This window comes from Alosa sapidissima, chromosome 22, assembly GCF_018492685.1.
Source record: "Alosa sapidissima isolate fAloSap1 chromosome 22, fAloSap1.pri, whole genome shotgun sequence".
Classification (NCBI taxonomy): domain Eukaryota; kingdom Metazoa; phylum Chordata; class Actinopteri; order Clupeiformes; family Clupeidae; genus Alosa; species Alosa sapidissima.
The window spans coordinates 26319512-26345066 of NC_055978.1; the positions used below are offsets into that span (position 1 = coordinate 26319512).

At 41.1% G+C, this 25555-nt stretch overlaps 1 protein-coding gene across 2 annotated transcripts in view; it reads left to right on the forward strand.

Moving 5' to 3' along the window:
• Positions 1-5912: 5912 nt before the first annotated feature.
• Positions 5913-25555, forward strand: part of LOC121696960 (rho GTPase-activating protein 6-like) — an 89798-nt gene continuing 70155 nt past the window's right edge. The window contains exon 1 of one of the 2 annotated variants that reach the window (XM_042078157.1): positions 5913-6678. In XM_042078157.1, the coding sequence (XP_041934091.1) occupies positions 6193-6678 (486 nt within the window). In that variant the 5' untranslated portion in view covers positions 5913-6192. The remainder of the gene's footprint in view (positions 6679-25555) is intronic. The other variant, XM_042078158.1, reaches the window with a different exon arrangement.

Consider the following 25555-nt stretch of genomic DNA (forward strand, 5'->3'; position numbering starts at 1 on the left):
ACTTTCTTAAATGTATGCTGTCTACACTGCACTATATGTATTACAGTGTTTATATGGCACCATCTATCTATACTATGTATATCACTTAGCTTTTTTGCACTTCTGGTTAGACACAAACTGTACTTTCGTTGTCTCTGTACTTGTACACTGTACAATGACAATAAAGTTGAATCTAATAACCTCTAATAACTACTAGACTTGTATTTCTAAAGTTGACTAAATTTCACTGCAATCAATAAATTATATAGCACAGCATGGCTATACAATCACAGCATGACCACCAAAAACATGATTTCATAATTATGTTACCATTTCAATGTACTTCAAGTTCAAATGTTTTAACATTTCATTTGATGTAGCTTTGTGTGATTGAATTCGGTTACTATGAACAGCATAGCCACACAATTATGTGTATGATTATTCCCACACTTATTTTGTAGTAAATAAAGCCACTGAGAATAAATTGATAATGTTTAGGAAGTGGAAGCATTTGACTGCACACACCACCAAGAATATGCCCTATTGTAATCCCAATTACAAAATAGATAGCAGTCCACTAAAACCTTTATATGTGTAAAAAATGCATATTCTGATTACATTTAATTTACTAAAGCCTATATTTTGCTTAGTTTATTTTATCTTTCATAATGACATTTTTGTTTTTATTGCCCATACTGCTGGGGTGGGTAATTGTTCTTTTTCAAAAACCTAGCACCTTTTGAAGTTGACATTGTTAATTAGATACATTCCTGTCCACAGGGTTTCACTTTTGCACATTTAACATTTAATTGACTAATGATACAAACCCCTATAAAGCTCTGAATTGAAGCCACAGCTTTTAGAGATAATGGGTCTGCAGTTTAGGTGCTAATGGGCGCTGTACCGAATGGACTGGTTTTAATTGACTACATGTTTTTGTGTTTTGTTTGAAGCCTGGGTATGAGCAAAGATACATGACTGAATAGGGTTTTGTCTCTCTGACAGTTTATGAGCCAAAAATGTTAAAGAGTTGCACCTGTTTCCAGTTTTCACCTTTTTTAGTATGCTGTTTTCCTGTTTGCTCCCCTTTAGACAATCTTGTGAGGTGTTACAGGTTGTTTTGTTTCCATCTATGTAGTTGAGACCAAATTCAGGTCCACTTATATACACCTCTTGATCATATGTGTTAATTTACTGTTGAGCGTCCCTCAATGCTCATGCTCAACAAATGTACCATTTCAAGAAAAGTGCCCAGTTTCCACAAGGTGGCAGATCAGGAATGACTTTACACATTGTACACCAAAATTATAAAATGAACACTTAATTATGTACCCTACTGACTGAGATCAGTTTGGATGGGTGTATGCTCAGTTTTGCACATTAGAATGCAATTCTGGCTTGGTTTGTAATGTTTATGGGAATGATTATACACAATTTGGTTAAATAATACTGATAATAGCCTACTTGCATATTATCACTTTAGTCCTCATACTCAGAATTATAGTGTCATAATTACACAAGAATAATAGTGTAATAATATAGTATCAAAACAAGATTGCTTGGGAGCACTGCTGTCATACACTATGGGCCCTAATTTAAAGGAACCATATGTAAGATTGTGGCTAAAACTGGTACCACAATCGCTTTCAAATTACTGTAGAGCGGTGTATCCCCTCCCCCTCCCCCCTGACTAGAGGTTGCCAACCCAGATGCCAAAACACTACTGACTTTGTGATTAGTAGATAGGTGGAGGGTGGCGCATCAGTGGGGTGTACTACGAATCTCGATTAGTGGGTTAGCGAGGTATGTTGCGCTCAAAGCCAGGCTATGCTGTGACACGAAAGTGGATCTGTTTTAGTGTCGCTATATCACCATGGTATCTCATGCTGTCAACCAAACCTGGTCGAGAGGAGGTTATGTGCTAAGTTATAGCTCAAATCGTGTAATCTACCGCACACTGACCAATCAATTGTCTTAAAAACGAAGTTATCTCACGTGTAGGATTCTGTCATATATCTTACAGGTGGAGCTCCGCCTCTACTAACATTTTGGATCTCGAATGCGCTTTAATAGTGCTGTGCGTGCAAATATCCCACTATGGACGTGCATACCATACAACAACTGATGACAATTGATTTATTTGATGTTATAGGTTAGACATAAAAAATTACCGCAGTGTAGATTAAGCTATCGCTCATGAATGCGGAAGTAATTGTTTTTAAATAGAGGCGGTCTTGTGCGTCTCCACGTTACACGATTGGCCAAAGTCATCCCAACACCGAGAACGCACACAGATCTGAGCTGAAAGCCTAGTTTGACAAATATATCACATAACTGCAATCGTAGTATCACTTAGCGTATACCCCTGAGTCAAGGCTTTGTCAAGCCTCGATATGTCTACATAGCCTAGATATGTCTAACGTGCTTCGTAGTATACCCCACAGGCCAAAACACAACATGACATGACAAAACACAACATCAACATCAGTTGAGGGCTGCAACTTCACTTTTTAAATGACAATATCCTGGCCGGAGTACTGTTGTCAGTGATATAAGTATGTGAAATGAACATGATTTCTAAATGTCTAGTGACATATCGGGGCCATTTTATGATTAATTGAAATATATTTCTTACATACGGTTCCTTTAAATGGTGGGCAATGTGGAACATTTAAATTCTAACCATAATTTAATAACAAGGAAGGATGTGCTAATTTAACACCATGAGCAAAATCCTGAAACATCAGTGGATCAGCTCAGTGCTTCCACATGCCACATGATAGCTTTAGTACATGCATGTGAAACGCTGCTTATTGAGTGACTTTGCTCTTTGCCCATCATTTCAATTAGAGCCATGAGTCTGGTGTCTTTTTAGTTGAAGGAGGACAGCCCAGCATAATTTTTTTTATACACATTGTCGACCAAAATGATCAGCTTAACTTGATCCCTGTGTTGGCCATGGTATAGAATAGATTATACAGTAAAAATAAAGAATAATGAAAAACAGTATGCACTGTGTATGTGGCCTTACCGTGCCATTGGTTTACCTCCTTTCATATGTATTTTTACCTTTCTGTATGGATTTACAATCCATTTTGAGTGCAGTTAAAGCAATGGGATGTTTTTAGATCTTTTCGTATCATGCTTGATTTAATACCCTGTGCATTTTGCTCTTAAATAAATAAATCAACCTGTGCACTAAGGCAAACATAACTTGATAATCGAGTCTAAATGTACTGCACTCAGTGACACCAAAATCTATTCATAAAAATAGCATCTAGACTAACTGTTTACATGCTGCGAGCCAAAGAAAAGAAGCTGCTTAGTATGTTTCAGATTAAAAATGTTTAGTCAGCTGAAAGCTGCACGTTCCATTCTAAATTTAGGAAGCTCTGGATTGAGTCCCATTTGTTCAAAATGTGAGACACTGTTCCTGCATGCCTATGTATCATCTGCACCAGATATCCTGTATTTAATGAGCACTTTTTCAGTCCTGTTTATTTCAGAAAAGAGGTGTTCTGTGTCAGACTATTGAAATATCAAGAAACTCAAGAAACTGTACTATTTCTTCAGGCAGCTTGAAATAACCTCTGGAGTGAAATATTCCCCTACTATACTCTTTCAATGATCCTTCTTACATACAGTATTAATGATATGTATTATGTTATTCTAGCTTCATGTTCTTTCAAACAAATTGCACACATTTTTGACCACGTTTGTTACCATGAATCATGAGCACATTCTCTTTAACCTGGTGTATTGCTGTAGCATATTCAACATGTTGCTATGGCATCATTCTCCCATGTGAACTTCAACCGTTAACTGTTTTAAAAGTTTTGTTAGACAGAGCCAAGAGGCAGAGATTAGTGAGAACCCCCTCACCACTGGCCTCCACCTGACCCACATTGAGCTGTTCTCATCATCTCATCCGCCCAGCTCTACAAATACGACTTGAGGCAAGATTTTGGATTCCGATCAAGAACGCCACATCACTCTAAGGAGGAGACCACAGGGAGGAAAAGTAAGATTAGGAAGGTGCATCGTTTCTACTCCTGAAGACATGTGGAGTTAAGGTTACTGCGTTATGAGGAATAACTGTATACAATCAAGATTAGCTATGAATTTCTGGGTAGAGAAGAGGAACCCAGTTTGTAAAACTACTTTTAAAACCAGAGAATCCAGCAAGAGCTATTGCAGAACTTTACCTCATGCACAGGCTCAAAATCAGTTAAGTGACCCAATATTTGGCATGCAGAGATAAGAAACCTGATCAGGGGACACGGAGAGGTGACGTCACCATTGTACGATTAAAACAATATGTGTCTCCTCACGTCCATAATGAGATGCACGTGTGTGTCCATTTTCACAGTGATGTAATTTCCTGTGCTGACCCTGAGGCCTACACACAGAGAGGCATGCAGGTCCGGTTTCCTCCGTCCAGCTCTCCTCTCCCCATCCCTCCATCTTTCAACCTTCCACACTCGCCTGTTAGGGACGCAAGCAGAGGTATGACAGGAAGTAAGCTCCATTGCCATTTCAATTTCTTACCCTCTTGGCTGATGAGTCTATTGACGTCAGGCTAGTGGGATGTGTTTAGCAAGTCGTGTCTGTTACTACATTCATTACTGACCCTGAGATTCTTGTGAAAATTGCTTTTCAACAGAAAGTTAGTCATTTTCAACAGAAACTGACTTTGAACAGACCCCAGCTCAGACATGTACGTGAGGCTGGGCCATGAGAGGGGTAGGTGGGTAGAAGATCCTGAGAAGGTGGGGAGGGACAAGGAGCAGAGGAGGAAAGCAAGTAGAGACTTATGAAGTTGCACCAGAGTTCCTCCTTATATGTCCTCCAAGTTCCAGCTGTCATAAACTCCTAAACTGTTCCTATCTTGTCTGTGTGATATGTTATATGTTCCTGTCTCTGTTAAGTACTCTTCTGTGCCACCCCCAACCCCGCTTCTGTAAAATCTGACTTAGCTCATATCAGTATCATGCAACACTGGTGTGTAAGCTGCTTTATCAGAACAACCCTTACTCCCTCCCCCCCTTTCTCTTGCTCTCTTTCTTACACACACACTCACTCTCTCTCTCTCACACACACACAAACACACACACTCTCTCTCTCTCTCTCTCTCTCTCTCACACACACACACACTCACTCTCTCTCTCACACACACACATTCATTCTCTCTCTCTCACACACACACACACACACTCTTTTCCTCTCTCATACACACACAAGCACGCTTGCACACACACACACACATTCACTCTCTCTCACACACACACACACCACACACACACACACTCTCTCTCTCATACACACACACACACACACACACACACATGCACGCGCACACACAGACTCACACACACACACACCCACATACACACACACACAAAGGAATTTGAGCTGATGACATGTACCCCAACATCCTGGAGCTTGTCATTAGGCACTTCAACTGGAGTATAAATACCTAACTGGACTCTGACCGGAGAATGCGATCCTCTCAAACGTCTTATAACATGGTAAACAGCCACCATGCATAGCTGCTGCATTCTGTTGCTTTAAAAAACATTTTTTCTTTAATTTCAAAACTTCATATAGGCTGGCACAGCACTTAAGTCCCTGAAACATTTTTTTCATAATCTGTACCTGACCTATGTCTGCCGCCTGGATTAGAATAACTCGGATTACCTGTATCAATCTTTAGGGATCGTTAATCTGATACCGTCTATGCAATCCCAAGGAAATGTATTTATTTAAATGTAGGCTATAACCTTGAGTGTAAAACAGTGAGGTGCCTAAACCTCAATACTAAGAGCAGGATACTTATTATAACGCAAGGGGAAAGACTGATCGAAGACCGAGGGACCCCGGCAATATCAAGGCGGGAGCGCGCTGCAAACCTCACACCGATCGCTAGAGAGAGTGACGCGAACTGGGGCATCTCTTGCGAAACTCTTCTCTCCTCTCCAGCGCGTGCCAGACGTCCTCTCGCTCGTTCTCCGAGGGGACTAGTAGTAGGTTTTTAACTGAAGCAGAGTGACGTGAATAGAGACGAAAGAAAACCTTTGACATTGTTTTCTGACTTCAGCATTGCGGTCGAAAGGTGGAGACCGGTCAGTATCATGGTTTGGAGCAAGCAACTAATGTCAACAGGCTTTACGGGTAAAGTGTAACGTTTAGCCTGGGTGCTCTTGCAGTTGAGAGATGTCAGCGCAAGGGATACTAAACAGCGTTTTCTCCTGCTCATCCCCGGCCGCCAAAGCCCTTTCCAAAAGACGCTTGCGACAGACCCGCAGCCTCGATCCAGCCATCATTAGAAATTACAGCGCCGAGGATCTGGACATATCGAAGACACCTGGACACCTCTCGGCGGGGTTTGGGCTACCTTCGCCCGAATGCTTGGATGCGTCAAAGTTTGAGCAGCGCTCTAATACACCAGCGTTGACATACTCCTCACCCTCGTACTCCAGCCCGTCCACTCCACATGATACATCCCCATCCACCAATTTTCACTTCGATTTTGACTTCAAAGGCGCGAAACGGAATACCGCATGGGATTTACCATTCCTTGCCAGGAGTCCTAGCATCACCCCTGCCAGTAGCACAAGTACTATCTTTTCCCCGAGGAGATGGCTCCAGAGGAAGTCCCAACCGCAAACTTCTCAAGCATACGTAGTGTGGAAATCTGAGGTAAAGTTTTACATTGTTGGAGAAATTGTGAATTGCAGCTTCTGACAAATAGCTGTCACCGGTTATTTAATTGGTGTTGTTGGCTTCTAGCTTGATAAACTGAAGGTTTGCTGCTTCCTCTTGAAACGCCCCGGATTTCACACGAAATCAAACTGTTGTGGCTGTGAATAGAATATGTGCTGCTTATGTTATGACTGTGTGTGTGTGCGTGTGTGTGTGTGTTGATGAGAGAAATTAAAACTGCCCTACAAAGCCAAAGTAACTGCATTTTTTGAGAGATTCACTTTTTTACATATCCTCATGCCATATCCTCTGATCAATCTATCAAAATCTCATTAATCTACTGAAACATTTCCTGAAGATATAGGGATTTTCATTTTACAGTATCTGCTAGAATACAGTGTGAAAGACAAACAACAATCCTGTTTTTCTCAGTTTGGAATTTTCGTAGATACTGCACTTTGGCTTTGTAGGGCAGAATAGTGGTCATGGCTTCTTTCAGCTCTCAAGCAATCAATATGTTGTATTGGTCATTCTTTAATCAGTATCCTGAACAGTTAGCATTTCCTCCTGATAAGTGTTTTGGTTTATTGAAGCAGATAATGAATGCAGTAGTGATAATTAAATTGAGATAGTGTATCAGCTGTAAGGATGTGGTATTCTCTCTCTCTCTCTCTCTCTCTCTCTCCCCTCTCCCCCTCCCTCTCTCTCTCTCTCTCTGTGTCTCTCTGTATCTGTGTGTGTGTGTGTGTGTGTGTGGGGGGGGGGGGGGGGTGAATGTCATCATGCCACTATCCTTTTTTTCTTTCTGAAAAAGGAGCAGGACCGTTTAACAGCTAAGGATATGGTTCTGTATGTGTTCTGGATCAGTGAAGCGACCTTGGGTGTCTTGAAAGGCGCTTTATAAATAAAATGTATTATTATTAAAGGTTGTGTGAATATCCAGAAAGGAGAGTGTGTGTGTGTGTGTGTGTGCGTGTGTGCGTGTGTGTGTGTGCGTATGTGCGTGTGTGAGAGAGAGAGAGAGAGGGGGGAGTTGTTTGCTGGTAATGTGCATCAGTGTTGCAGTTGTGAAAGTGGAACTGGTGGTGCTGTTTTTCCTGATTGTCAGGTGAGCGTGTGTTTAGGAGAGGAGCAAGAGCGTTTTTGAAGCGGTGGAAACGGAGCGTGAATGAAGCAGGGCCTTGCAGCGGCCTGGCTGATAATGAAATCCTTACAAAAACATACTTCAGGCTTATTTTTAGCAAAGAGGCTTTAATGGCCAAATATTTGGCCGGCCTCCACATGCTCTGCTTGAGTGGTGTAAACTTTTTTTCCCCCCTTTTCCTCTCCTCCTCAGCCTTCGTTTTCACCCACCGGCTGTCTCTCACCATGGAAGGAGTGAGGAGCGGAGGGGGTTGATGTAGAAAGGGCTTGTTAAATGATGCATCTGAAGAGGAGAGACTGGAAGTATGAGGGAATGGATGACTCAAAGGGGGAGGTAAGGAGAGAGAGAGGGAGAGAGAGAGAGAGAGAGAGAGAGAGAAATAAAAGAAAGACAGGCAGGCAGATGGACAGACAGACAGAAAGGGATTTTAAAAGAGTTCTCACGCTTTTGCAGACCTTGAGAGTCAGCAGTCGATGTTTTTGTTTCTGGAGAGTGAAGTGGTGAAATGGCCTGTGTGTCACTGGGGAGTTAAGTGTGTGTGTGTGTGTGTGTGTGTGTGTGTGTGTGTGTGTGTGTGTGTGAGGGAGAGAGGCAGTGGTGAGAGAAATAGAGACATGAACAACAGCAGGCTGCAGTGTGAGTTTTAGCTCCTCATTTCAGAGTTCCATACCTCATGTTTCCTCCCATCCCGCCGAGGGCTGCCAGAGTATTAGCTCTATCATTCTATCAGCTATCAGGGCTCAAGGCATAGATACATAGAGGGATATCCCCCTCAGTACTAAGTCAGAGATATGATCTTGACTTAAATGATCAAAATGAAAATTGTAGAGTTTTACTCAGGTTACACTCAGGTTTTTTGGAAAGTCTGCATACACGTGCCTGCATGTGGTTTAATGAAATACAATTTAAGCAAGATTACTTCACATCACAAAATTCAAAATTGTTTTAATGAATAACACTGTCTGTTAAGCCCAGGGGGAAACAGTTTGAGAGGAGAGTCAGCAATAGACTATTACCAAATCTTCATATTGAAAACATCTGGATTTACTCAAAGGGTTATATCTTTTCTTGAAAAAGAAATGCATACATGGAAGCTCAGTATTGTGAAAAGCTACAACAGCTTTTGTGTCACTAAAGACTTTGAACCTTTTATAGGCAGAAACTCTTGCATTTTAATGATTTGTAAAAAAGTTCCAGCTGTATGATTGATTGAAAACTGTCTGGTAAAATTGGGGTGGCAATGCCAGGCTAAATATTGACATCAAATACCAAGCCCTGCAGTAGTTATCATATGCAGTTCTGTGAAACTTTCACATTCAATACTGCAGTGTTAGGATTTGGTGCATACTTCTTTACACATTTGCTTAGTCCCATAAAGAAATTAGTGAGCTACTGTTTGTATATCAATGAAGTTCAAAGCTCTGTCAACAACAAAACAGTTGAAAATAATAATGTGCTTCTGTTGTCTGATTCTGTCACATAATCTTCAAATCGTTCAGCTTATTCTTACTTTCACAAGTTAATTTATTTTCATGCTTAGATGATATGTGAATTATGAGTGTCTAGCCTTAACAGGTCTAGAAGAACAGTATGTCACAGAATACAGTTAGTTAGACCACTGCGCTAAGTAATTCTTTGTTGATATGATGAAATTGCTCTGGTTAAGTAAGTTATTGTCTTTGCAAGGGCTTACATTTTCCCATAGCACTCCCAAAGAGGCATCACAGAGGAGGATGATAAGCAGTGCTAGCTCATTTATCCATATATTATCCTCTACTGCTGAAGCTAAACACATGGCACCTTTCAAAGAGGGTGGTCATCGTCTCCTATTGTTTTCTCGGGTGACAGCTAAGAGGCCCACTCCATCACTGTCAGCAGACAAAACAGGAGGAACCAGGAAACAGAACTGGTGTTTTGGTTGCCAATGCACACAAACAAAACGAGCAGACACTCCACCTACTGTGTGGCACTTGTGGGATTTCTAGAGATTCTAGTTTATGTTAATTTCCTCAATGACTCTAGGTGATCTTTGCATAGCAATGATTGGCCACACACAGCTCATTATTGATGCTCCTTCGCAAGTACAACACGCCTATTGTGTGAAGCGACAGCTGGCACCACTACAGATATTCTCTTCACCTCGTCATGTGATGTCTCACTTCTCACATTCATTGCCAAGCTCCCCTCTGAGTGGTCAACCATAGAGGATGTGTGTGCCCAGTAACTGTGTCACTCTCCTCCTTTGGCCTTTGGCTATGATCTGAGCTGCCCTGTGGCGTACTACTCCCAGGTTGATGATTTTTTTTTCTGCACCTACTCTTTGTCACTTCCTGTTTCATAAACGAAGCTTCCCTTACACCTTCCTCTTCTTTCCTTCCTCTACCCCAATACAAGGTGGAAGTGGAAAACCAGCGACTGTGGAAATGTTGTTACTCAACAGGTTCCGACCACCCATGGAATGAAACAGCATGTAAATAGTGGGCAGTTTTGACCCTTTCAAGAGAGTTCCATTATCAGCATCATAGTTGGCCCCACAAGGCTTCCGTTTTAACATTCCATATGTTATCTTAATGCAGAGGAAGTAGATTGGGGCCCAAATAGAACGTTCAAGCATTGTTTTTGTTTTTATTGATGAAAGGGTCTATATGTGGCCTGCTTGGTCATGCAGCCACTTGGGACAGGCAGGAGAACACCAAGCCAAAACACACCATAAAACATCTCTGCATTCTGCAAGTCCACCACTGACATCACATCAGCAGCTGTTGTTGTAGCACAAGTCCCATTTTATTTGCTTATGCTGGACAATGCATTGCCGGCTGTGCATCTGCATACAGCTTCCCGTAAACTAGCCTGCTGCATGTTAGTCGTTACATTGTTATGACTAATTACTTCATGCTGTGCTTAAGTAGCCCTCATTTGGGATGTAGCCTCAGGGAAGAAAGGTTTAAATAAAATATACATATATGGCATATAGGGGTGGGTGATATATATCGTCTGCGATAATATCGTGATTGTTGTTTTAATGATGTGCATTTAATGAGTATTTAAATTTTAATGAGTAGATGAGTATTTAAATTTTCCCGTCATCTACTTCCTGAATTTTTGGTCAATGATACCTGGGACACCGAACCACCGGGGCACATGAAATTTGGTGGGTATGTAGCCCCACTAGACTTTTACGGAAAAATTGTGTTTCGTCCCCGGGGGCCACTACTCCCCGTGCTGGGCCCCCCGAACCGCAAAAAAAGCAGTTTTTCCTAAATAACTACCTGAACCGTGGCACTGAGGATGAAGAATATTTTATGGTATGTTGGTCTCAAGGGCCCACATCAATCTGGCCCATAATCACTCATTTGTGATTTGCCCCCCCCGGTAAAAAATGAAAATGCAATATTATTCTGCTTTAATCGTCCCTATCTTCAGTTAAGATGTTCAGAACTGCACCAAATTGTATGTGTATGATTGACCTGGCATTCTCTGGGGGTATGCCAAGTTTCGTAGAATTTCATCCATGGGGGGGTCTAAAAAAATTAGGTTATGTGTACATTTAGTGACTGTACACTCATTGGCCTGTAGATGGCGGTGCACACATATACACATGCACACACACACAGGCACCCACATACTATCGGTATTAGAACGGCCGATACATAATTACAAATTCAGTAGGATTAAAAGAAAGCCAAAATAAATATTCATCATCATCATCATGGCTGCATTTCCAGTATTGGCGTTATTGTATCTTTCGACTGTCATTTGTTGCACGTGCTACAAAAATCATGCTGTGCAATAGAAGATTTACCAACGTTACACCGGTCTGATACAGTTTTGCCTATACATGCGTGAGACTGAGACGCCTGTTTATTTGTTTTAAGTGCGTGCAGTCATTTCATTATGGCTGCTTTAGCAACACACCTTAAGCTACTGTGTAGTGGATCCCATTTAGAAGTGGCTACTTCATTCGCGCTTTCCTTGACTCATGGAGCTGCGTGAATTTTATTACAACTTTTCGCCACGATACGGCAGTTTAAGTCCGCTTGATACTGTAAGGCGTAAGCCATTGGTTTCCAAAGGAGACCATCATTTCTTAAAAGATTGAGCTTGGTCTGGTGAAAGCCAGACTAGCCATGGACCTCAGTTACACAATGCAAGGGAACATGAATCAGAATATTTGCACGAACAATAACGGACAACAGCTCTTCAACTTTGGCCCGTTAAAATGTGTATGAACAGTCTAGCGACGCATTTCATCAAGGCCCATTTGGACATGTCAGTTATTTGCACCACTGGTTAGATGTAAAACAGCATTTCGTTTCAGACTACTGTTACTTAATTTGTGCATTAACAATAATGTTTCAGACTACTGTTACTTAATTTGTGCATTGACAATAAAGTATTACATGAACTAAAGATGACTAAAACTTTATGTAGAAGAAGAAACATTCACAAAAAATCCATCCATCCAAAAATGACCTTTGTTTTTGATAGCTGTTGAAAACGGCATGGAACTGACAGAGATGTTTTTGTTTATAAATAAATAAATAACATTATGCTGATACCTTTTGCTTTTCCCAAATACAATGTAGCCTACAGGTGTAAGTGACCTTTCATCAATCCAGTTGCAATGGATGAACTGTGATGAACTGCCCTACTTGTGATTGTTTAGAGATTTTAAAGGTTTTATAACAACATCTTCTTTGGCTATTCTACAATCTATTCACCTTTTCAGCACCAGTAGGCTACTTTCTGTGCAGCCGCACACACACACTCAGGCATGCCAAACAAGCATACACAAAAGTTTCAAGAGTGGGGGATGGAGTAAAATATGGAGACAAATTGAAGTGTGATTTATTTTCGCGGAACGGATGTACAGGACTGAGCGGCGGTCATATTTTGTACCGCTATGCGGTACATCTAGTTATTGTAATGATGCTATTCATAAATAATGAGCTGTAAAGTAACTCAGACTTTAACAAAAACAATTTTTTAAAGGATATCGACTAATTATCGTTATCGTCAAAATCACAAAAAATATCGAGATATTATTTTTTTTCCATATCGCCCACCCCTAATGGCATATCACAAGACATCTAACATTGGGACTTGGCAATATGAATGTGGTCTGAATGCTGACTGGCGTGCTAAAGAGAAGGTATGTATGGTCGACCTTACAGCGCCCATACTGTATATCAATACCTTTCTTCTTCTGTATCACTTTCATCCATGAACTCTTGCCTGCACTGCTTTGCTTCAGAAGAAAATAAGTCTTTGAGCACTTTCAAGAATGTGTTACTGAAGTTTGAAGTACAAAATCTTCAGATTATTTCACGTCTAAACCCCTCCATTCATCTGACTTCAGGTCTTAACCTGAGGTCATCATTGGCAATAGTGTTACAACTGAGATATTTATTAGGTGAAACTAGGCTTAGACAGATTGTCCTGACAGCTTCGTTATCTGTGTTTAGTAAGCACAGAAAATGTTTATTGTAAGTGGCTCCATGTATAATTTAAGTGATTATATGTTTACATACAATTGTCTTCATTTCAAATATTTAGAGGGACATCATCAGAGTGCTGTGTGAAATGCAAGGTAATTGGTAAAGAATGAAGTATCCAACTAAAACTATAAATACAAGTATAAACATGTATAAGAGCCGTTGGAAGCAAACACAAGTGCATTAGTGCCAAGAACATTCATTACTGTGAGCGACAGATGTCACATTTGTCTTCACTGGGCTAGTTGCAGTGTTACATTTCACGATTCAGGCAATCAATCATTTCATATTGTGCTGAGACACAATAACATGGAGGGGAAACCAATACATTTGTCTGGCATGTCCGGAAATGATTAATCTCCGAACTTATTATCCATTATTTCCATTAAAGAAATCTCCATGACCACACTGGCGAACCACATCCTGCTGGAGGGAGGACAACAAACTCTGGCTACTCTCAGAGGAGTCACGATTCAAGAATCAGTCTCATTTACAGAACAAGATGACTCTCAGAGTGGTCATTCAAGAATCAGTCTCATTTACAAAAAAAGATGACTCTCAAAGAGGTCACGATTCAAGAATCAGTTTCATTTACAAAACAAGATGACTCTCAGAGAGGTCATGATTCAAGAATCAGTGTCATTTACAAAACAAGATGGCACCTGAGAAAAGACACCAGCGTGTCATTATAAAGAGCGGATGAACTGAGTGGCGCTTACTCTGGAAGAGTCCCAAAAAATGAGGAAAAACATGTAATAAAGTTTTACCGAGACCTGAAATATTTACTTAACTCTGCAAACTCTGTTTAAACTAAGAAGTGATACAGCCTGTCTGTTCACTTTACACAAAAGAGAAGAGAGAGAGAGAGAGAGAGAGAGAGGACAGAGAGAGAGAGAATCTCCCAAATAGACAGGAATATCAACATCTGTTCCAGGAAACAAACCCAATTTCAATTACAACAAATAAAGCTGTCGGGAGAGAAATGTAAACCAGTGTTGAAGTCTAAGTGCTGCTGATACAGTCTGCATGTGTGTGTGTGTGTGTACACATGAATGTCTATCCTTTAAATAATTTAAGGTTATGACTTGATATCTCAGCCTTTTCATCATTCAGACTCCATATCGCAAGTTTTTGATCTTGAACTGCCTGGGTCTGGATTTGTGCAGGCTTTTTTGAAGCTATGGAATGTTACAGCTATAAGGGGTTTCATAAGAAGTATTCACAGCTGTGGAAGTTTTATTCCAATTCCAGGGAAATGTCTGGCTTTCTATTTGTAAGTTACTCAGATGGCAGAAGCGCGTGTGTCTGTTTGTGTCTGTGTGCGTGCATGCAGGCGCGCGTGTGTGTGTGTTTGTGTGTGCATAAATGTCATCTCTCCACTACCCTATGTTTCCTCTTTCTGTTAACCAGGAGCAAGCCAGGCACATTCATTGCTTTTAAACCCTGCAAGTTTATCATTGTCAACACATGCACACCTGGTCCAATTCAGGTCAAGCATACACACACACACACACACACACACATACACACACACTGCTTGCTCTCCATTCTCCTGTCAAGAGTCAGTTCAACGAGGAATTTGAATTGCGGTGTTCCTCACCTGAAGCTAAAATATAGAGACAGTCGTGTTCTCCAGAGATACAGTTATGCCTTGATGATGATGGATACCTCATTTTTTTCACAAATTTCTCAGAGAGCAGTGAAGTTTCATTTTGCATGAAATTGAAGCTTCTTGTTTTTGAAAGGTTTCTTTTTTAGAGTTTACAGTCTGGTGTTTGATGTAGCATCCAAAGTTTAGCTTGGATTAATCTATAATTGGCATGTGAAATATGTTCCATAGTACAAACATGTGAAAACTCCCCCTTTTCAAGAAGTGTTCTAAATGTGTCAGTAACCTCCTGGTGCTCCCTGACTAATAGACTGGGGCTCTGCTCGGCTGAATAAATCACCACATCAAAGAGGGACCGCGGTGACCTTTGACCTTCCTAGGATTTGATAGCACTGTCTTGGCTCTTGGATACAGGGGTCAAGTGAAGAGTGGCCATATGTTTCATGTATGTGGCAGGAGGGAGGGTGGCAAGTGGAAAACTCTAGAGCACAATGTCCCAGTTGCACAGCTTCAGAAGAGAATAGATATATAGAATGCATTCTAGGTCATCCAACTTGAACTGTTGTTATTCTATTGTGGGAAATAGTAAATATTGCAGTGCTCTTATGATTCTATAGGGACATTCTAATTCTAGATAATCATTTTGTTTATTTCAACCATCTCTACAGGAATACAGCATGAATAAGGTGCAAGCCCAAGTTTATTGTAGAACTTTCATATGAGGGAAATGTGGTATAAATTCTACGGAGATATCTTGACATGTGTAAAGATGAAGTAGACGAGCATGCCAGACATTTGTGATTGTCTGGCATATGTCAGAAGAGAAACTCCAAGCTTTGGTTTCCATTCCTCTTCTACAGGAGACCTATTTGAATCAGGCTGCATGTTTTGGAATTGGTTTATGATGGCGGACATAGCTGACAGTGGTTATCCTTCCAGAGAATATCTGCTCTCAAAGAGAAATGCACTCTGGATCCCATCAGTGCATCACCTCATCCTTGTCCTGGGCATCTGCATTACATATACAAACACACACACACACACACACACACACACACACCTACTGAGAAGATGCATCAGGGTATTGGCCTTGAGAGCAGACATCTTTGGAATGTAACGAAGGCAAGATTATGGTGTCTGGAATGATGTCTTCATGAGTTCAGTGCACTTTCCTCAAAGACTACAGCTTGTTACTTGCTATAAAACAAGCATACCCAAACAGAAAGAAACAGAGAGAAACATTCTCGTTTTTGACGCAGTTCTTAATTAGTCCTAATGTCTTTTTTTTTTTTTTACCAGCAGAAATTTAACCATGTGATGGCACATGTGTAGACACTGTTTCCTCAATATAAATATAAATATACAATGGGCATTCCCATTCACAACAATTCCAAAACGCATAGCAGGAAATAATCAAGCTATTGGGACTTTAATAATAATAATGTATTCACTGGGATATACTTGATTGTTCTTTGCTAGATGAATCACAGGCAAACAGTGCACTCATGTGCTGAGTGCTGTCCAAAGCCATGCGTATCTTTATGTATAAAGTCATGAACTAGGAAGTACAGTGCATATGATGTTACCATTCCTGTTATTCTTTCTCTTTGGTTTACTTCAGTGTACTTCCTATGAACTGTACATTTAGGCTTACAGTAATGTCTTGTTGAATCCTCATGTTTTAAAAATTGAAGTCGTTTTGAAGGGCCTCCCTCTGATGTGTTGACTTGAAGCTGTACACAGTGAGGAGAGTAGCCCTTAAAGAGAACCTCCAGAGGACCACCCTTGGTGCACTACTTGTCCTCTTTGAAGCTTTAAGATGAAAATCTTCAGCTCTTTGAGTTTACCTTTTTGTGTGTAAGCAGTTTACCTTTTCTCAATGTAAAAGTCATTTCAAGTAGACATGTCTAAAATTAGACAGTACAATTACACAGACTCTAAATATACACTTCTGTGGCTAAATATAGATGTTGTAATCACCCTTGCAGCCCTCGTCTTCTGAAAATGGACTGTGGTAAATATGGTACCCAAACAATGATGATAAGCCTTTTATGCTTGAAGTAGTTTCAATTGGACAGCTTTGCTAAAACATCAAAAGAACAGAGTTGACTCCAGGTCACATAGTTGTGAGAAAGCCAGTGAGACTTGGTCAGGCCATACCATTCTCAGTGAAAATAAATTAAAAAACCTTTTCTAATTTTCCTGAAGATGATAAACATAGAAATGGTCTAGATTGAATCATGCCATCTTCATCAAAAGCCACAGCGCCCCCTAGGAACGATATACTGTATGTAGTGCTAACTAAATGCATTCAACTTATGAATACGTCCCATTAAAGGGACACCAGGCAATGTTTTTGTGTTAATTACTCATCTTCGTAAGTCGGTATATGGTTAAATGACTCATTACAGGGCGAATGAAGAACTCTCTCGCCCGCCCCTACTGCCTGTAGGAAGAATATCCCACTTGCAAGTTCAGTGTATCGTACCCGCCGACCGAAGCAGGATCAGTTTACATCCTGCATCCACAGCACAGAGGCAGGCTAACGAAACGCGATTGTTGCAAACGTGTGTATAATGGCAGAGCCGGCGAAGAAGCAGCGAAAACCCTTCACGGAAGATGCAAACAAAAAGGAAAAGAGCTTCAGACCGAGCGAGAGGGAGTTTCGTAGAGAAAAAGCATCAGGCTTGCCTGGTGTCCCTTTAAAATGACATCAGGCCAGATGTGCAGTCAAGCGGCCGGTTTAATGATGATGATGAGAGACGCAGAGCTGTGGCTCACCTGCTCCCTTGTGCTCATATGTGCCTGATGAGTAGCACAGGGCAGCAGTCCTCGCAGACCTCTGCTCTCCGGTCACTACCTCCGCCGCAGCCAGATTCATTTCCTGCCTGCCTGGGCCAACACGCCCCGAGGAGAGAGCAAGAAAGGAGAGACAGAGGACAAGAGAAGGAGGAGAGAGAGAGAGAGAGAGAGAGAGAGAGAGAGAGTGAAAGAGAGAGACGGAGGACAAGAGAAGGAGTAGAGAGAGAGAGTGAAAGAAAGGAGAGACGGAGGACAAGAGAAGGAGGGGAGAGAGAGAGAGAGAGAGAAAGAAAGGAGAGACGGAGGACAAGAGAAGGAGGAGAGAGAGAGAGAGAGAGAGAGAGAGAGTGAAAGAAAGGAGAGACGGAGGACAAGAGAAGGAGTAGAGAGAGAGAGAGAGAGTGAAAGAGAGAGACGGAGGACAAGAGAAGGAGGAGAGAGAGAGAGAGTGAAAGAAAGGAGAGACGGAGGACAAGAGAAGGAGGAGAGACAGAGAGAGAGAAAGAGAGAGACGGAGGACAAGAGAAGGAGTAGAGAGAGAGAGAAAGAGAAAGAGAGAGACGGAGGACAAGAGAAGGAGTAGAGAGAGAGAGAGAGAGAGTGAAAGAGAGAGAAAGAAAATCGCATTAAATTGTTTTTTTGCCTTCCTCTTCTTGAAGTTCAGTTTAGGACAACAATGAGGCCGATTTAGGTGTAATTGCGTGATAGTAGTGTGTACTCTCGAAACACCCTGAAGGAAGGAGTCCAGACTGATTGACTGCATTTGTATTCCAGCACAGTAATACCTCTGAAATGTAGGCCACTGTGACCTTTTTACTCTCTGTTTTCTATCATAGCAGAATTGAAATGATTTCCCCCTCCTCCTAGAGATAACCCCATTCCGAAGTATCATATTTTTTTAAAACAGAGATGCAAGAGTCTTTCTCTTCACCTTCGAACCTTTTTCTCCAGTTACTCGGAAGAGCTGACGCTTCCATGGATCTAAACAGCTGCACCTCACGTTGAAATAATACAGCAGTAACTTCAACCAGAATTTGCTTGGTGCCAAACAGGAACGTTTCTCCCCGCACTGGAAGCCATTTATGATCTACTTGAGAGTTCTTAAGAGGCTGGAGATGTTGGAGGTCTGACAGGCCCCACAGTTGAGGCAGGTCTCCCCCTGTGCACGGCCCTTCAGCAGAACTGATTTGTGGATGTTGTTGCAGAACATGAGGTCTGACAGCCAGTTTCCGTTCACATGCTGGCTTGCGCAAACCCTATCACTGTGAGAGAAAAAGATTTCTTTGGAAGGGCAATTCAATCGCGCTCCCTAAATACTTTTGATACTGTCAGGTTTCAGGATTTATTTGTGAAATGAATCGCAGGCCTTGTGCTGCGGCGGCCCAACCCTTACCCCACTCTCCTAAATCTACAGGATACCACATGGCAGGAGAGCTTTATTATTCTCTCTGGTCCACTTTTCAACATGTATTGACAAGCCTTTGTTGTATTTGCAATATATGAAATAAGTATACTATTTTCCCTGGAGTATGCTACCTCTACTACTTATGAACGGGGAACATACTGCTCTTAAGAATCAGGCAGACTACTATCAATTTAAGGATGAAGACAGGTGTCTTATTGGTTATTATTCTGTCACATCAGTTTTGTTCATCAGTGTGTGTGTATGTGTGTGTGTGTGTGTGTGTGTCCATGTGCCTGTGTGTCTGTGTCTGTGACAGTGTCTGTGTTGAAGGAAATTAATTGGTTTGAATAGTTTGAGATTTGGTTAGGTTTTTTGTAGAGTCCTGAATGGCCATTACAGATGTGAGTGTATGTCTGTCCATATCAGTGTCTGTGTTAAAGGAAATTAATTGGTTTGAATAGTTGATTTTTTTTTTTTTGTAGAGACCTGAATGGCCATTACAGATGTGTATATGTGTGTGTGTGCGTGCGTGCGTGCGTGTGCGCGCATGTGTGGGTGTGAAATGTGTGACCGGTAGAAAGAGGCCCGCTATGAGAAGGCTGGAATGCCAGACCTGCTGTGCCTTTGGGGAACAGGACGCCCACTGCACACAGGCAGCTGCAGGGACAACTATCTCCACCTCACTTCTGCCAGAGGGCCCTCTTGTAAGTCAGTGTGTATACACAGCATGTGATGTTTGAAGCCACTGAGCCACTGCTTTGCCTTTGCTTCGGTTAAGCAAAGAAAAAACTAGTGTAGGGCCTACTGTCTTCTCTTCTTTTCTCTTCTCTTATTTTCTTTCCTCATCTGTTCCCCTCTCTCCTCTTGTCTTGAACTTGGCATTTCAAACTTTACTTTGACACTTGAACCCACTCTTTGCTGCTTCCATAGCAGCTTAGAAGCTGATAATTGGTCGCTGGAGCCCCCTACATTCAATGTGTACTGTAGACATTTATGGGCTTACAGTCAGCTTGATGTTATTTTAGTGGAGCTTTCAGCTGCTTGCATACATATGGCTAGCACTAGGACTGAAGAGTGCTGTTTTTTCTTATAGTCAAAGGAATTACCCGCTGACACCTGTATTTTATTCCAAATTGTTTTTTTTTCCTGTATATGTATATATATATATTACTTTTATTACAGATAATTAGATGTTTGCCTAGGGCTTTGTTTGTGGGTGCAGCAGAGTGGAGATACTGTATTTCCATGTCTTTGTATTTGGTTTCATTGACTTTTGTATCCACACAATAATGGGAGAAAAGCCAGTTGCCAACTCCACTCCATTCCCCTCCTTTCCTCTCTTAAATGGATTTACTCATCAGGTGACCACCTAATGGGTTCCATTTGCTGTTGAAATGTTCACACAGCCTCAGTAGTATCGCTGTACCTCCTGTGGTATTTTCAGCCCTGTCTCCATTTACACATGGACATTAGCCCAGTCCAAAGTGTTACTCTAAAGACCTGTGGTATCTTTCCAAGTTCTCTCCATGGTGGATAACTAAACTGAGTGAAGATCTGCAGTGTGCTGAGGTCACCTTAAGTGGACATGTGGGTGTTTGGACACTCTTGCATGATGTCAACACGGACCAAGAGGTGTATTTGCATATAGTGAGATGCTTCGTGCCAGTCGAATGTCCTCTTTCATAAAGAACAGGTCCCTTCTCACTGCTAGCATCTGATCACATTCGCTTTAATGTAAAAGTAATGCATTTTAAAGCATTCTAATTACAATATAGCTATTATGCTAGAAGCCAGGACTTAGCCATCATATATTATAGTGTTAGAAATGACATAGTCGCCAATGGTCAAGGTGGCGCAAAAGTCTGTATACCTGCAGAAAAAATGTGTAACTGATAGTTTTTTGTGCGTAAAGCATTGATTTGTAACTAGAATATTTGTAATGGTAAATATTTGTAAGTGTAGTGCACATTTAGGTTACACTTTACTTGACAGTATCGACATAAGAGTGACATGACACTGTCATGAACGTGTCATAAACAAGTCATATGTCAAGTCAAACATTTATGACATAACGCTTCTGTTATGAAGTGACATTCGGTTTTTGTCATAACAAGTTAGGGTTAGGGTTAGAGGTTAGGGTTAGGGTTCATGTGTTCAAGTGTTACCCATATTTGTAATATTGACAGTTACTTGTACAAATCAATTTTAGTTACAAATAATTTCTACAGTTTCAAAATGTGATACACACGTACAAAACTTATGAGTCAATTTTGATTCCATATATTTGGACCTTGGAAATATGTGCAAAAAATCTGATTTTCATGGAAGACTACAATGTTTTGTGTGCCATACAGACCTCTCAGGCAAGCCTTGTGATTTTGTCTGCCTTTCCTGACTGACAGCATCCTTGAAATCATAACCGGGCAAAATGTGGGGACAATTTGGGGAAATGGGATATGTCTCTAAAAATAAATCTAGCATATAGTTTGAGTATCTATTTTGGGGCTATACTGACCTTAATGCCTTTCAACAAAGATTTCAAGGCAGGAAAACCAAAAAGAAAATCAGCCCTAGGCAACTTTCTCTGAGTGTGTGTGAGTATGTGTGTGTTTGTGTAAGCCCCAAGCTGATAGACCACAAACCAGACCCCTCACCCTGAACCATGGGAGACAGAGCAGACCAGCAGAGAGCCCAGCTATAAATAGCCTGAACTTGAGTCTTGCTTGCTCAACCACCAGGAGTTTAAACTGCGGTGACACACACACACTCTCTCTCTCTCTCTCTCTCTCTCTCTCTCTCTCTCTCTCTCTCTCTCTCTTTCTTTCTTTCTTTTTTTCTCTTTCTCTCTTTATCTTTCATTGTCTCTGTCTCTCTCTCTGTCTCTTTCTCTCTCTCTCTCTCTCTCTCTATCTCCCCTAACTCTCTTAGTTTATCTCTCTGTTTCTGTTCCATAATTAAACAATTCAACAGCTCAGTCAGTCAGTTTTGTTACACTGTATACTAGAAGATTAACCTGTTCTGTTGATCAAAAGCACTGAAAATAGAATGTGGAAAGAAATAAGTAATTGCATTCATCCACCAAATTTGACATGTAGATTATAATCTAACTCTTATGAACATCTGCATGAATAAGCATGAATGTATCAGACTTACAGTAATCTGAATAGTTCTCAAGGCCGCATTGCTTGAGTTCTGTAAATAAATTGCTTGAGTTCTGTGAATAAATATTCCTATGTGAGTGTTACGTAAAGAAGGATTGTGTACTGAGGGTGATGGTGGTTACAATAATGACAGCACACAGAGTTTAACTCTGAACTACAGTAGTGTGCTGAAGTGAAAGTTGAAACTATGAGCTTCTCCACTGCTCTATCCTTTGTTGACTACTGCCCCCTAGTGGCTACATGTAGGTGAGCCTACTCTCAGCAGTGCATTGTTGTAGAAATAGGTGCGGGAGACTGAAAAAGGCTTCAGCTCTCCAGAGTGTCATGTTGCCAGGGTGACCAAAATAAATAATAACTAAGGGCACTTCAGTCTCTTCATGACAGTTGCCACGGTAACAGGTGTTTGGTGATGAATGCGTAATCACGACTGGGCTGGAAGGGTCCTTCACACTGCTGTTCCTTTCCTCCTTCAAGAGCTCTTCTTAATTCTGACAGGTCCTCATGTTTATTTATGAGCTCATTTACTTGTTGCTGTGCACCACCCTTGTGTTTTCTTATGCACTAAAATTAGAATATATTTGAGTTATTCTTTTAAATGGCAGTGTATAAAGTTAATAATGATTACGTAAAAAAACAGAAGATGAGTCCATGACTGACAGGAAGCCAATATGTTCTACACTATTCCAGAATAGAGAATGAGTGAAACAAACTTGCGTCTTATAACACAAAAATAGAATAATATTTATTTGGAGGTCATGCAGTAAGTTTGGAAGTAAAGCTACACCTACTCTAAAAATATAGAAATGGTAAATGGATAGGACAAGCACATAAATAGCAGGATGAGCATGACAAATCATACAGTAAGTAATGTAATAAACCACATGTGGTGTCCTCAAGCCTTTGGGTTTCAACATGAACCTTGCCATTCTATGCTTGCGTGTTTTACGCCACATTCTTTGAGTTAAACCATCACTAAAGATCATGATCTCCGGGCTTTCCAAGAGGAAGTGAATGCCATGTGAGCATGCAGACCGCATGAGGGCTTGCTTTTGTAACGGTGTCCATCACTGGGTATGGCTGAACTCAGAGTAACCATTTCTGTCATGCTATAAAGCACAGTTCAAATCACAGGGCAAGGAAGGCAAAAACAAAGTGTCTTATAATGCAGAAGCATTCTCTTATTTACTTACTTACTCTTCAGTGCTATTAAAGCTTTTGTGAGAAAAGCAACACAATGTTTAAGTCAAAACATGGAAGTCAGAGTGATAATGTTAGAGCTGAATCAAACCCACATGGCCTACTGAATGTAGTGCAGCACCAGAGTGAATGCCAGTGAGGGGCTGTGTCCCTAGCATTCAAACAGACAGCAGCTGCCACAGTCAGGCCCCTGGAGCTGCACACCAGCATTTCTACCAGCTGAGGGCGCCATGTTCCTTTGGGAAGGACAGGACGCTCAGTCCAAACTCCATGTCATGGCAAATTGAATAAAAAGGGTGTAAATTCTCCAATAATAATAACCTATGCCTCAGCTGAATAGCAGATATGCTGGTGCTGGTCTGGGCCAAATTCATTGATATCTTTTGAATGTCTCTAGTAGGGCATTAGCAGGATGGCTTAGTATCAAATAAAGGGCTTAGCCATGAATCACAGTGCTTTAAACGATTTACAATTAACTAGAGACAGCAGGATAACAGAATTTAACATCATGTTGTGTTATGTTGAAGAGCAGTCAGACAATCTCTAAACCGTCCCTTACACAGGTTTTGGTCTTGAGTCCCCCAGCTTAGTGCCATGCTGCTAAACGTTTCCATCAGTGCAGCTGATGCCTTGTTTTTGCAGACTACTCATTTGGATGATGGCAGTGGTTGCCAAATGCTCTGAGAATATTCTTTGGGCATCCCGAAATGGGCAGCTGGAGTTTGGGCCCAGCACGACAGCTTCATGACTCCGAGGGTGGCCCAAGCAGCCTGTGGTGGGACTGCTGAGTAGGCTAAATCAGGCGCTATGGCTCACTTTGTCAGCACGGCTATAAATAAGGGTTGTTTTGGAAGTGTTTAGTGCTTGGTGACATTATAGGTCTCTAACATACATTCATTTGCTTTCGTCTTTTCTTCTTTCACCACTCTGTTTGCTTTTGAGATCAAGCTTATTAAAAACCCACTTGAAGAAAATGGCTTTATGTTATCCTGCTTACTGAATCTTCAGAGCCGAGCTTCTTTGTTGCCATTGGCAACTGTATTTCAACGTTCTTGACCTGTGGTCTTCCCCAGGGGTCAATCTTCAGAATCACTATTATTCAACCTTTATATGCTCCCACTTGGACAAATCATCAGGAACAATTTGATTTCCAATCACATACTGATGACATTAAACCCACATTTACTTAGCAATGTAGCCTAATGAATATGGTCCCCTTGGATTTCTTTGTCAATATACTGATCAAATTAACAACTAGATGTCTCAAAATGTTCAAAACAGCTTATATTGTTTAAAAAATCTTGATGTCTTACTGTAATTGACAGCGATCTAAATTTCAACAGCCACATAAAACCAAGAACGAAATCAACTTTTTACCGCCTCAAAAACATTGCCAAACTCAGAGGTCTTATGTCAAAACATGATTTAGAAAAACTCATTAATGCGTTTATCTCCAGCTTGGTTGATTACTGCAATGGGCTTTTAACAGGCCATTCTAAGAAGACCATCAAACAACTGAACAAAGTGCAGCTAGGGTTCTCACGAAAACTAAAAGAACTGACCACATCACTCCAATACTTAAGCACTCCAATTTGTTTATAAATCACTAAATGGAAGGGACCTAATTACCTATCAGACATGCCTCATCAGTACCCACCCTCCAGAACATTTAGGTCACAGGAGAAATATCTGTTGTTAAAAGCCGCTGTCAGAACTAAACATGGTGAAGCAGCTTTTAGCTGCTCTGCTGTTCAGCTTTAAAACCAACTTCTGGATGACATCAAAAATCCCCCCAACTGTTGCCAGTTTCAAATCTAGACTAAGACCAAACTGGTGATGCTTGCTCCTAACTGATCAAATGTACGTTGTGTTACTGTAATCAGATGCACTCTCTGTCTGTATGTCTTAATTATTCTATTTGATGTACTTTAGTTGTTAACCATTTTTTAACCATTGCCCTTTTATGCTTTTATTCTTTGCTTTATGTTTTTTTAAAGCACACTGAATTACCCCTGTGAATAAAATGTGCTATAGAAATAAATTGATCTGCTTTGCCTTGCC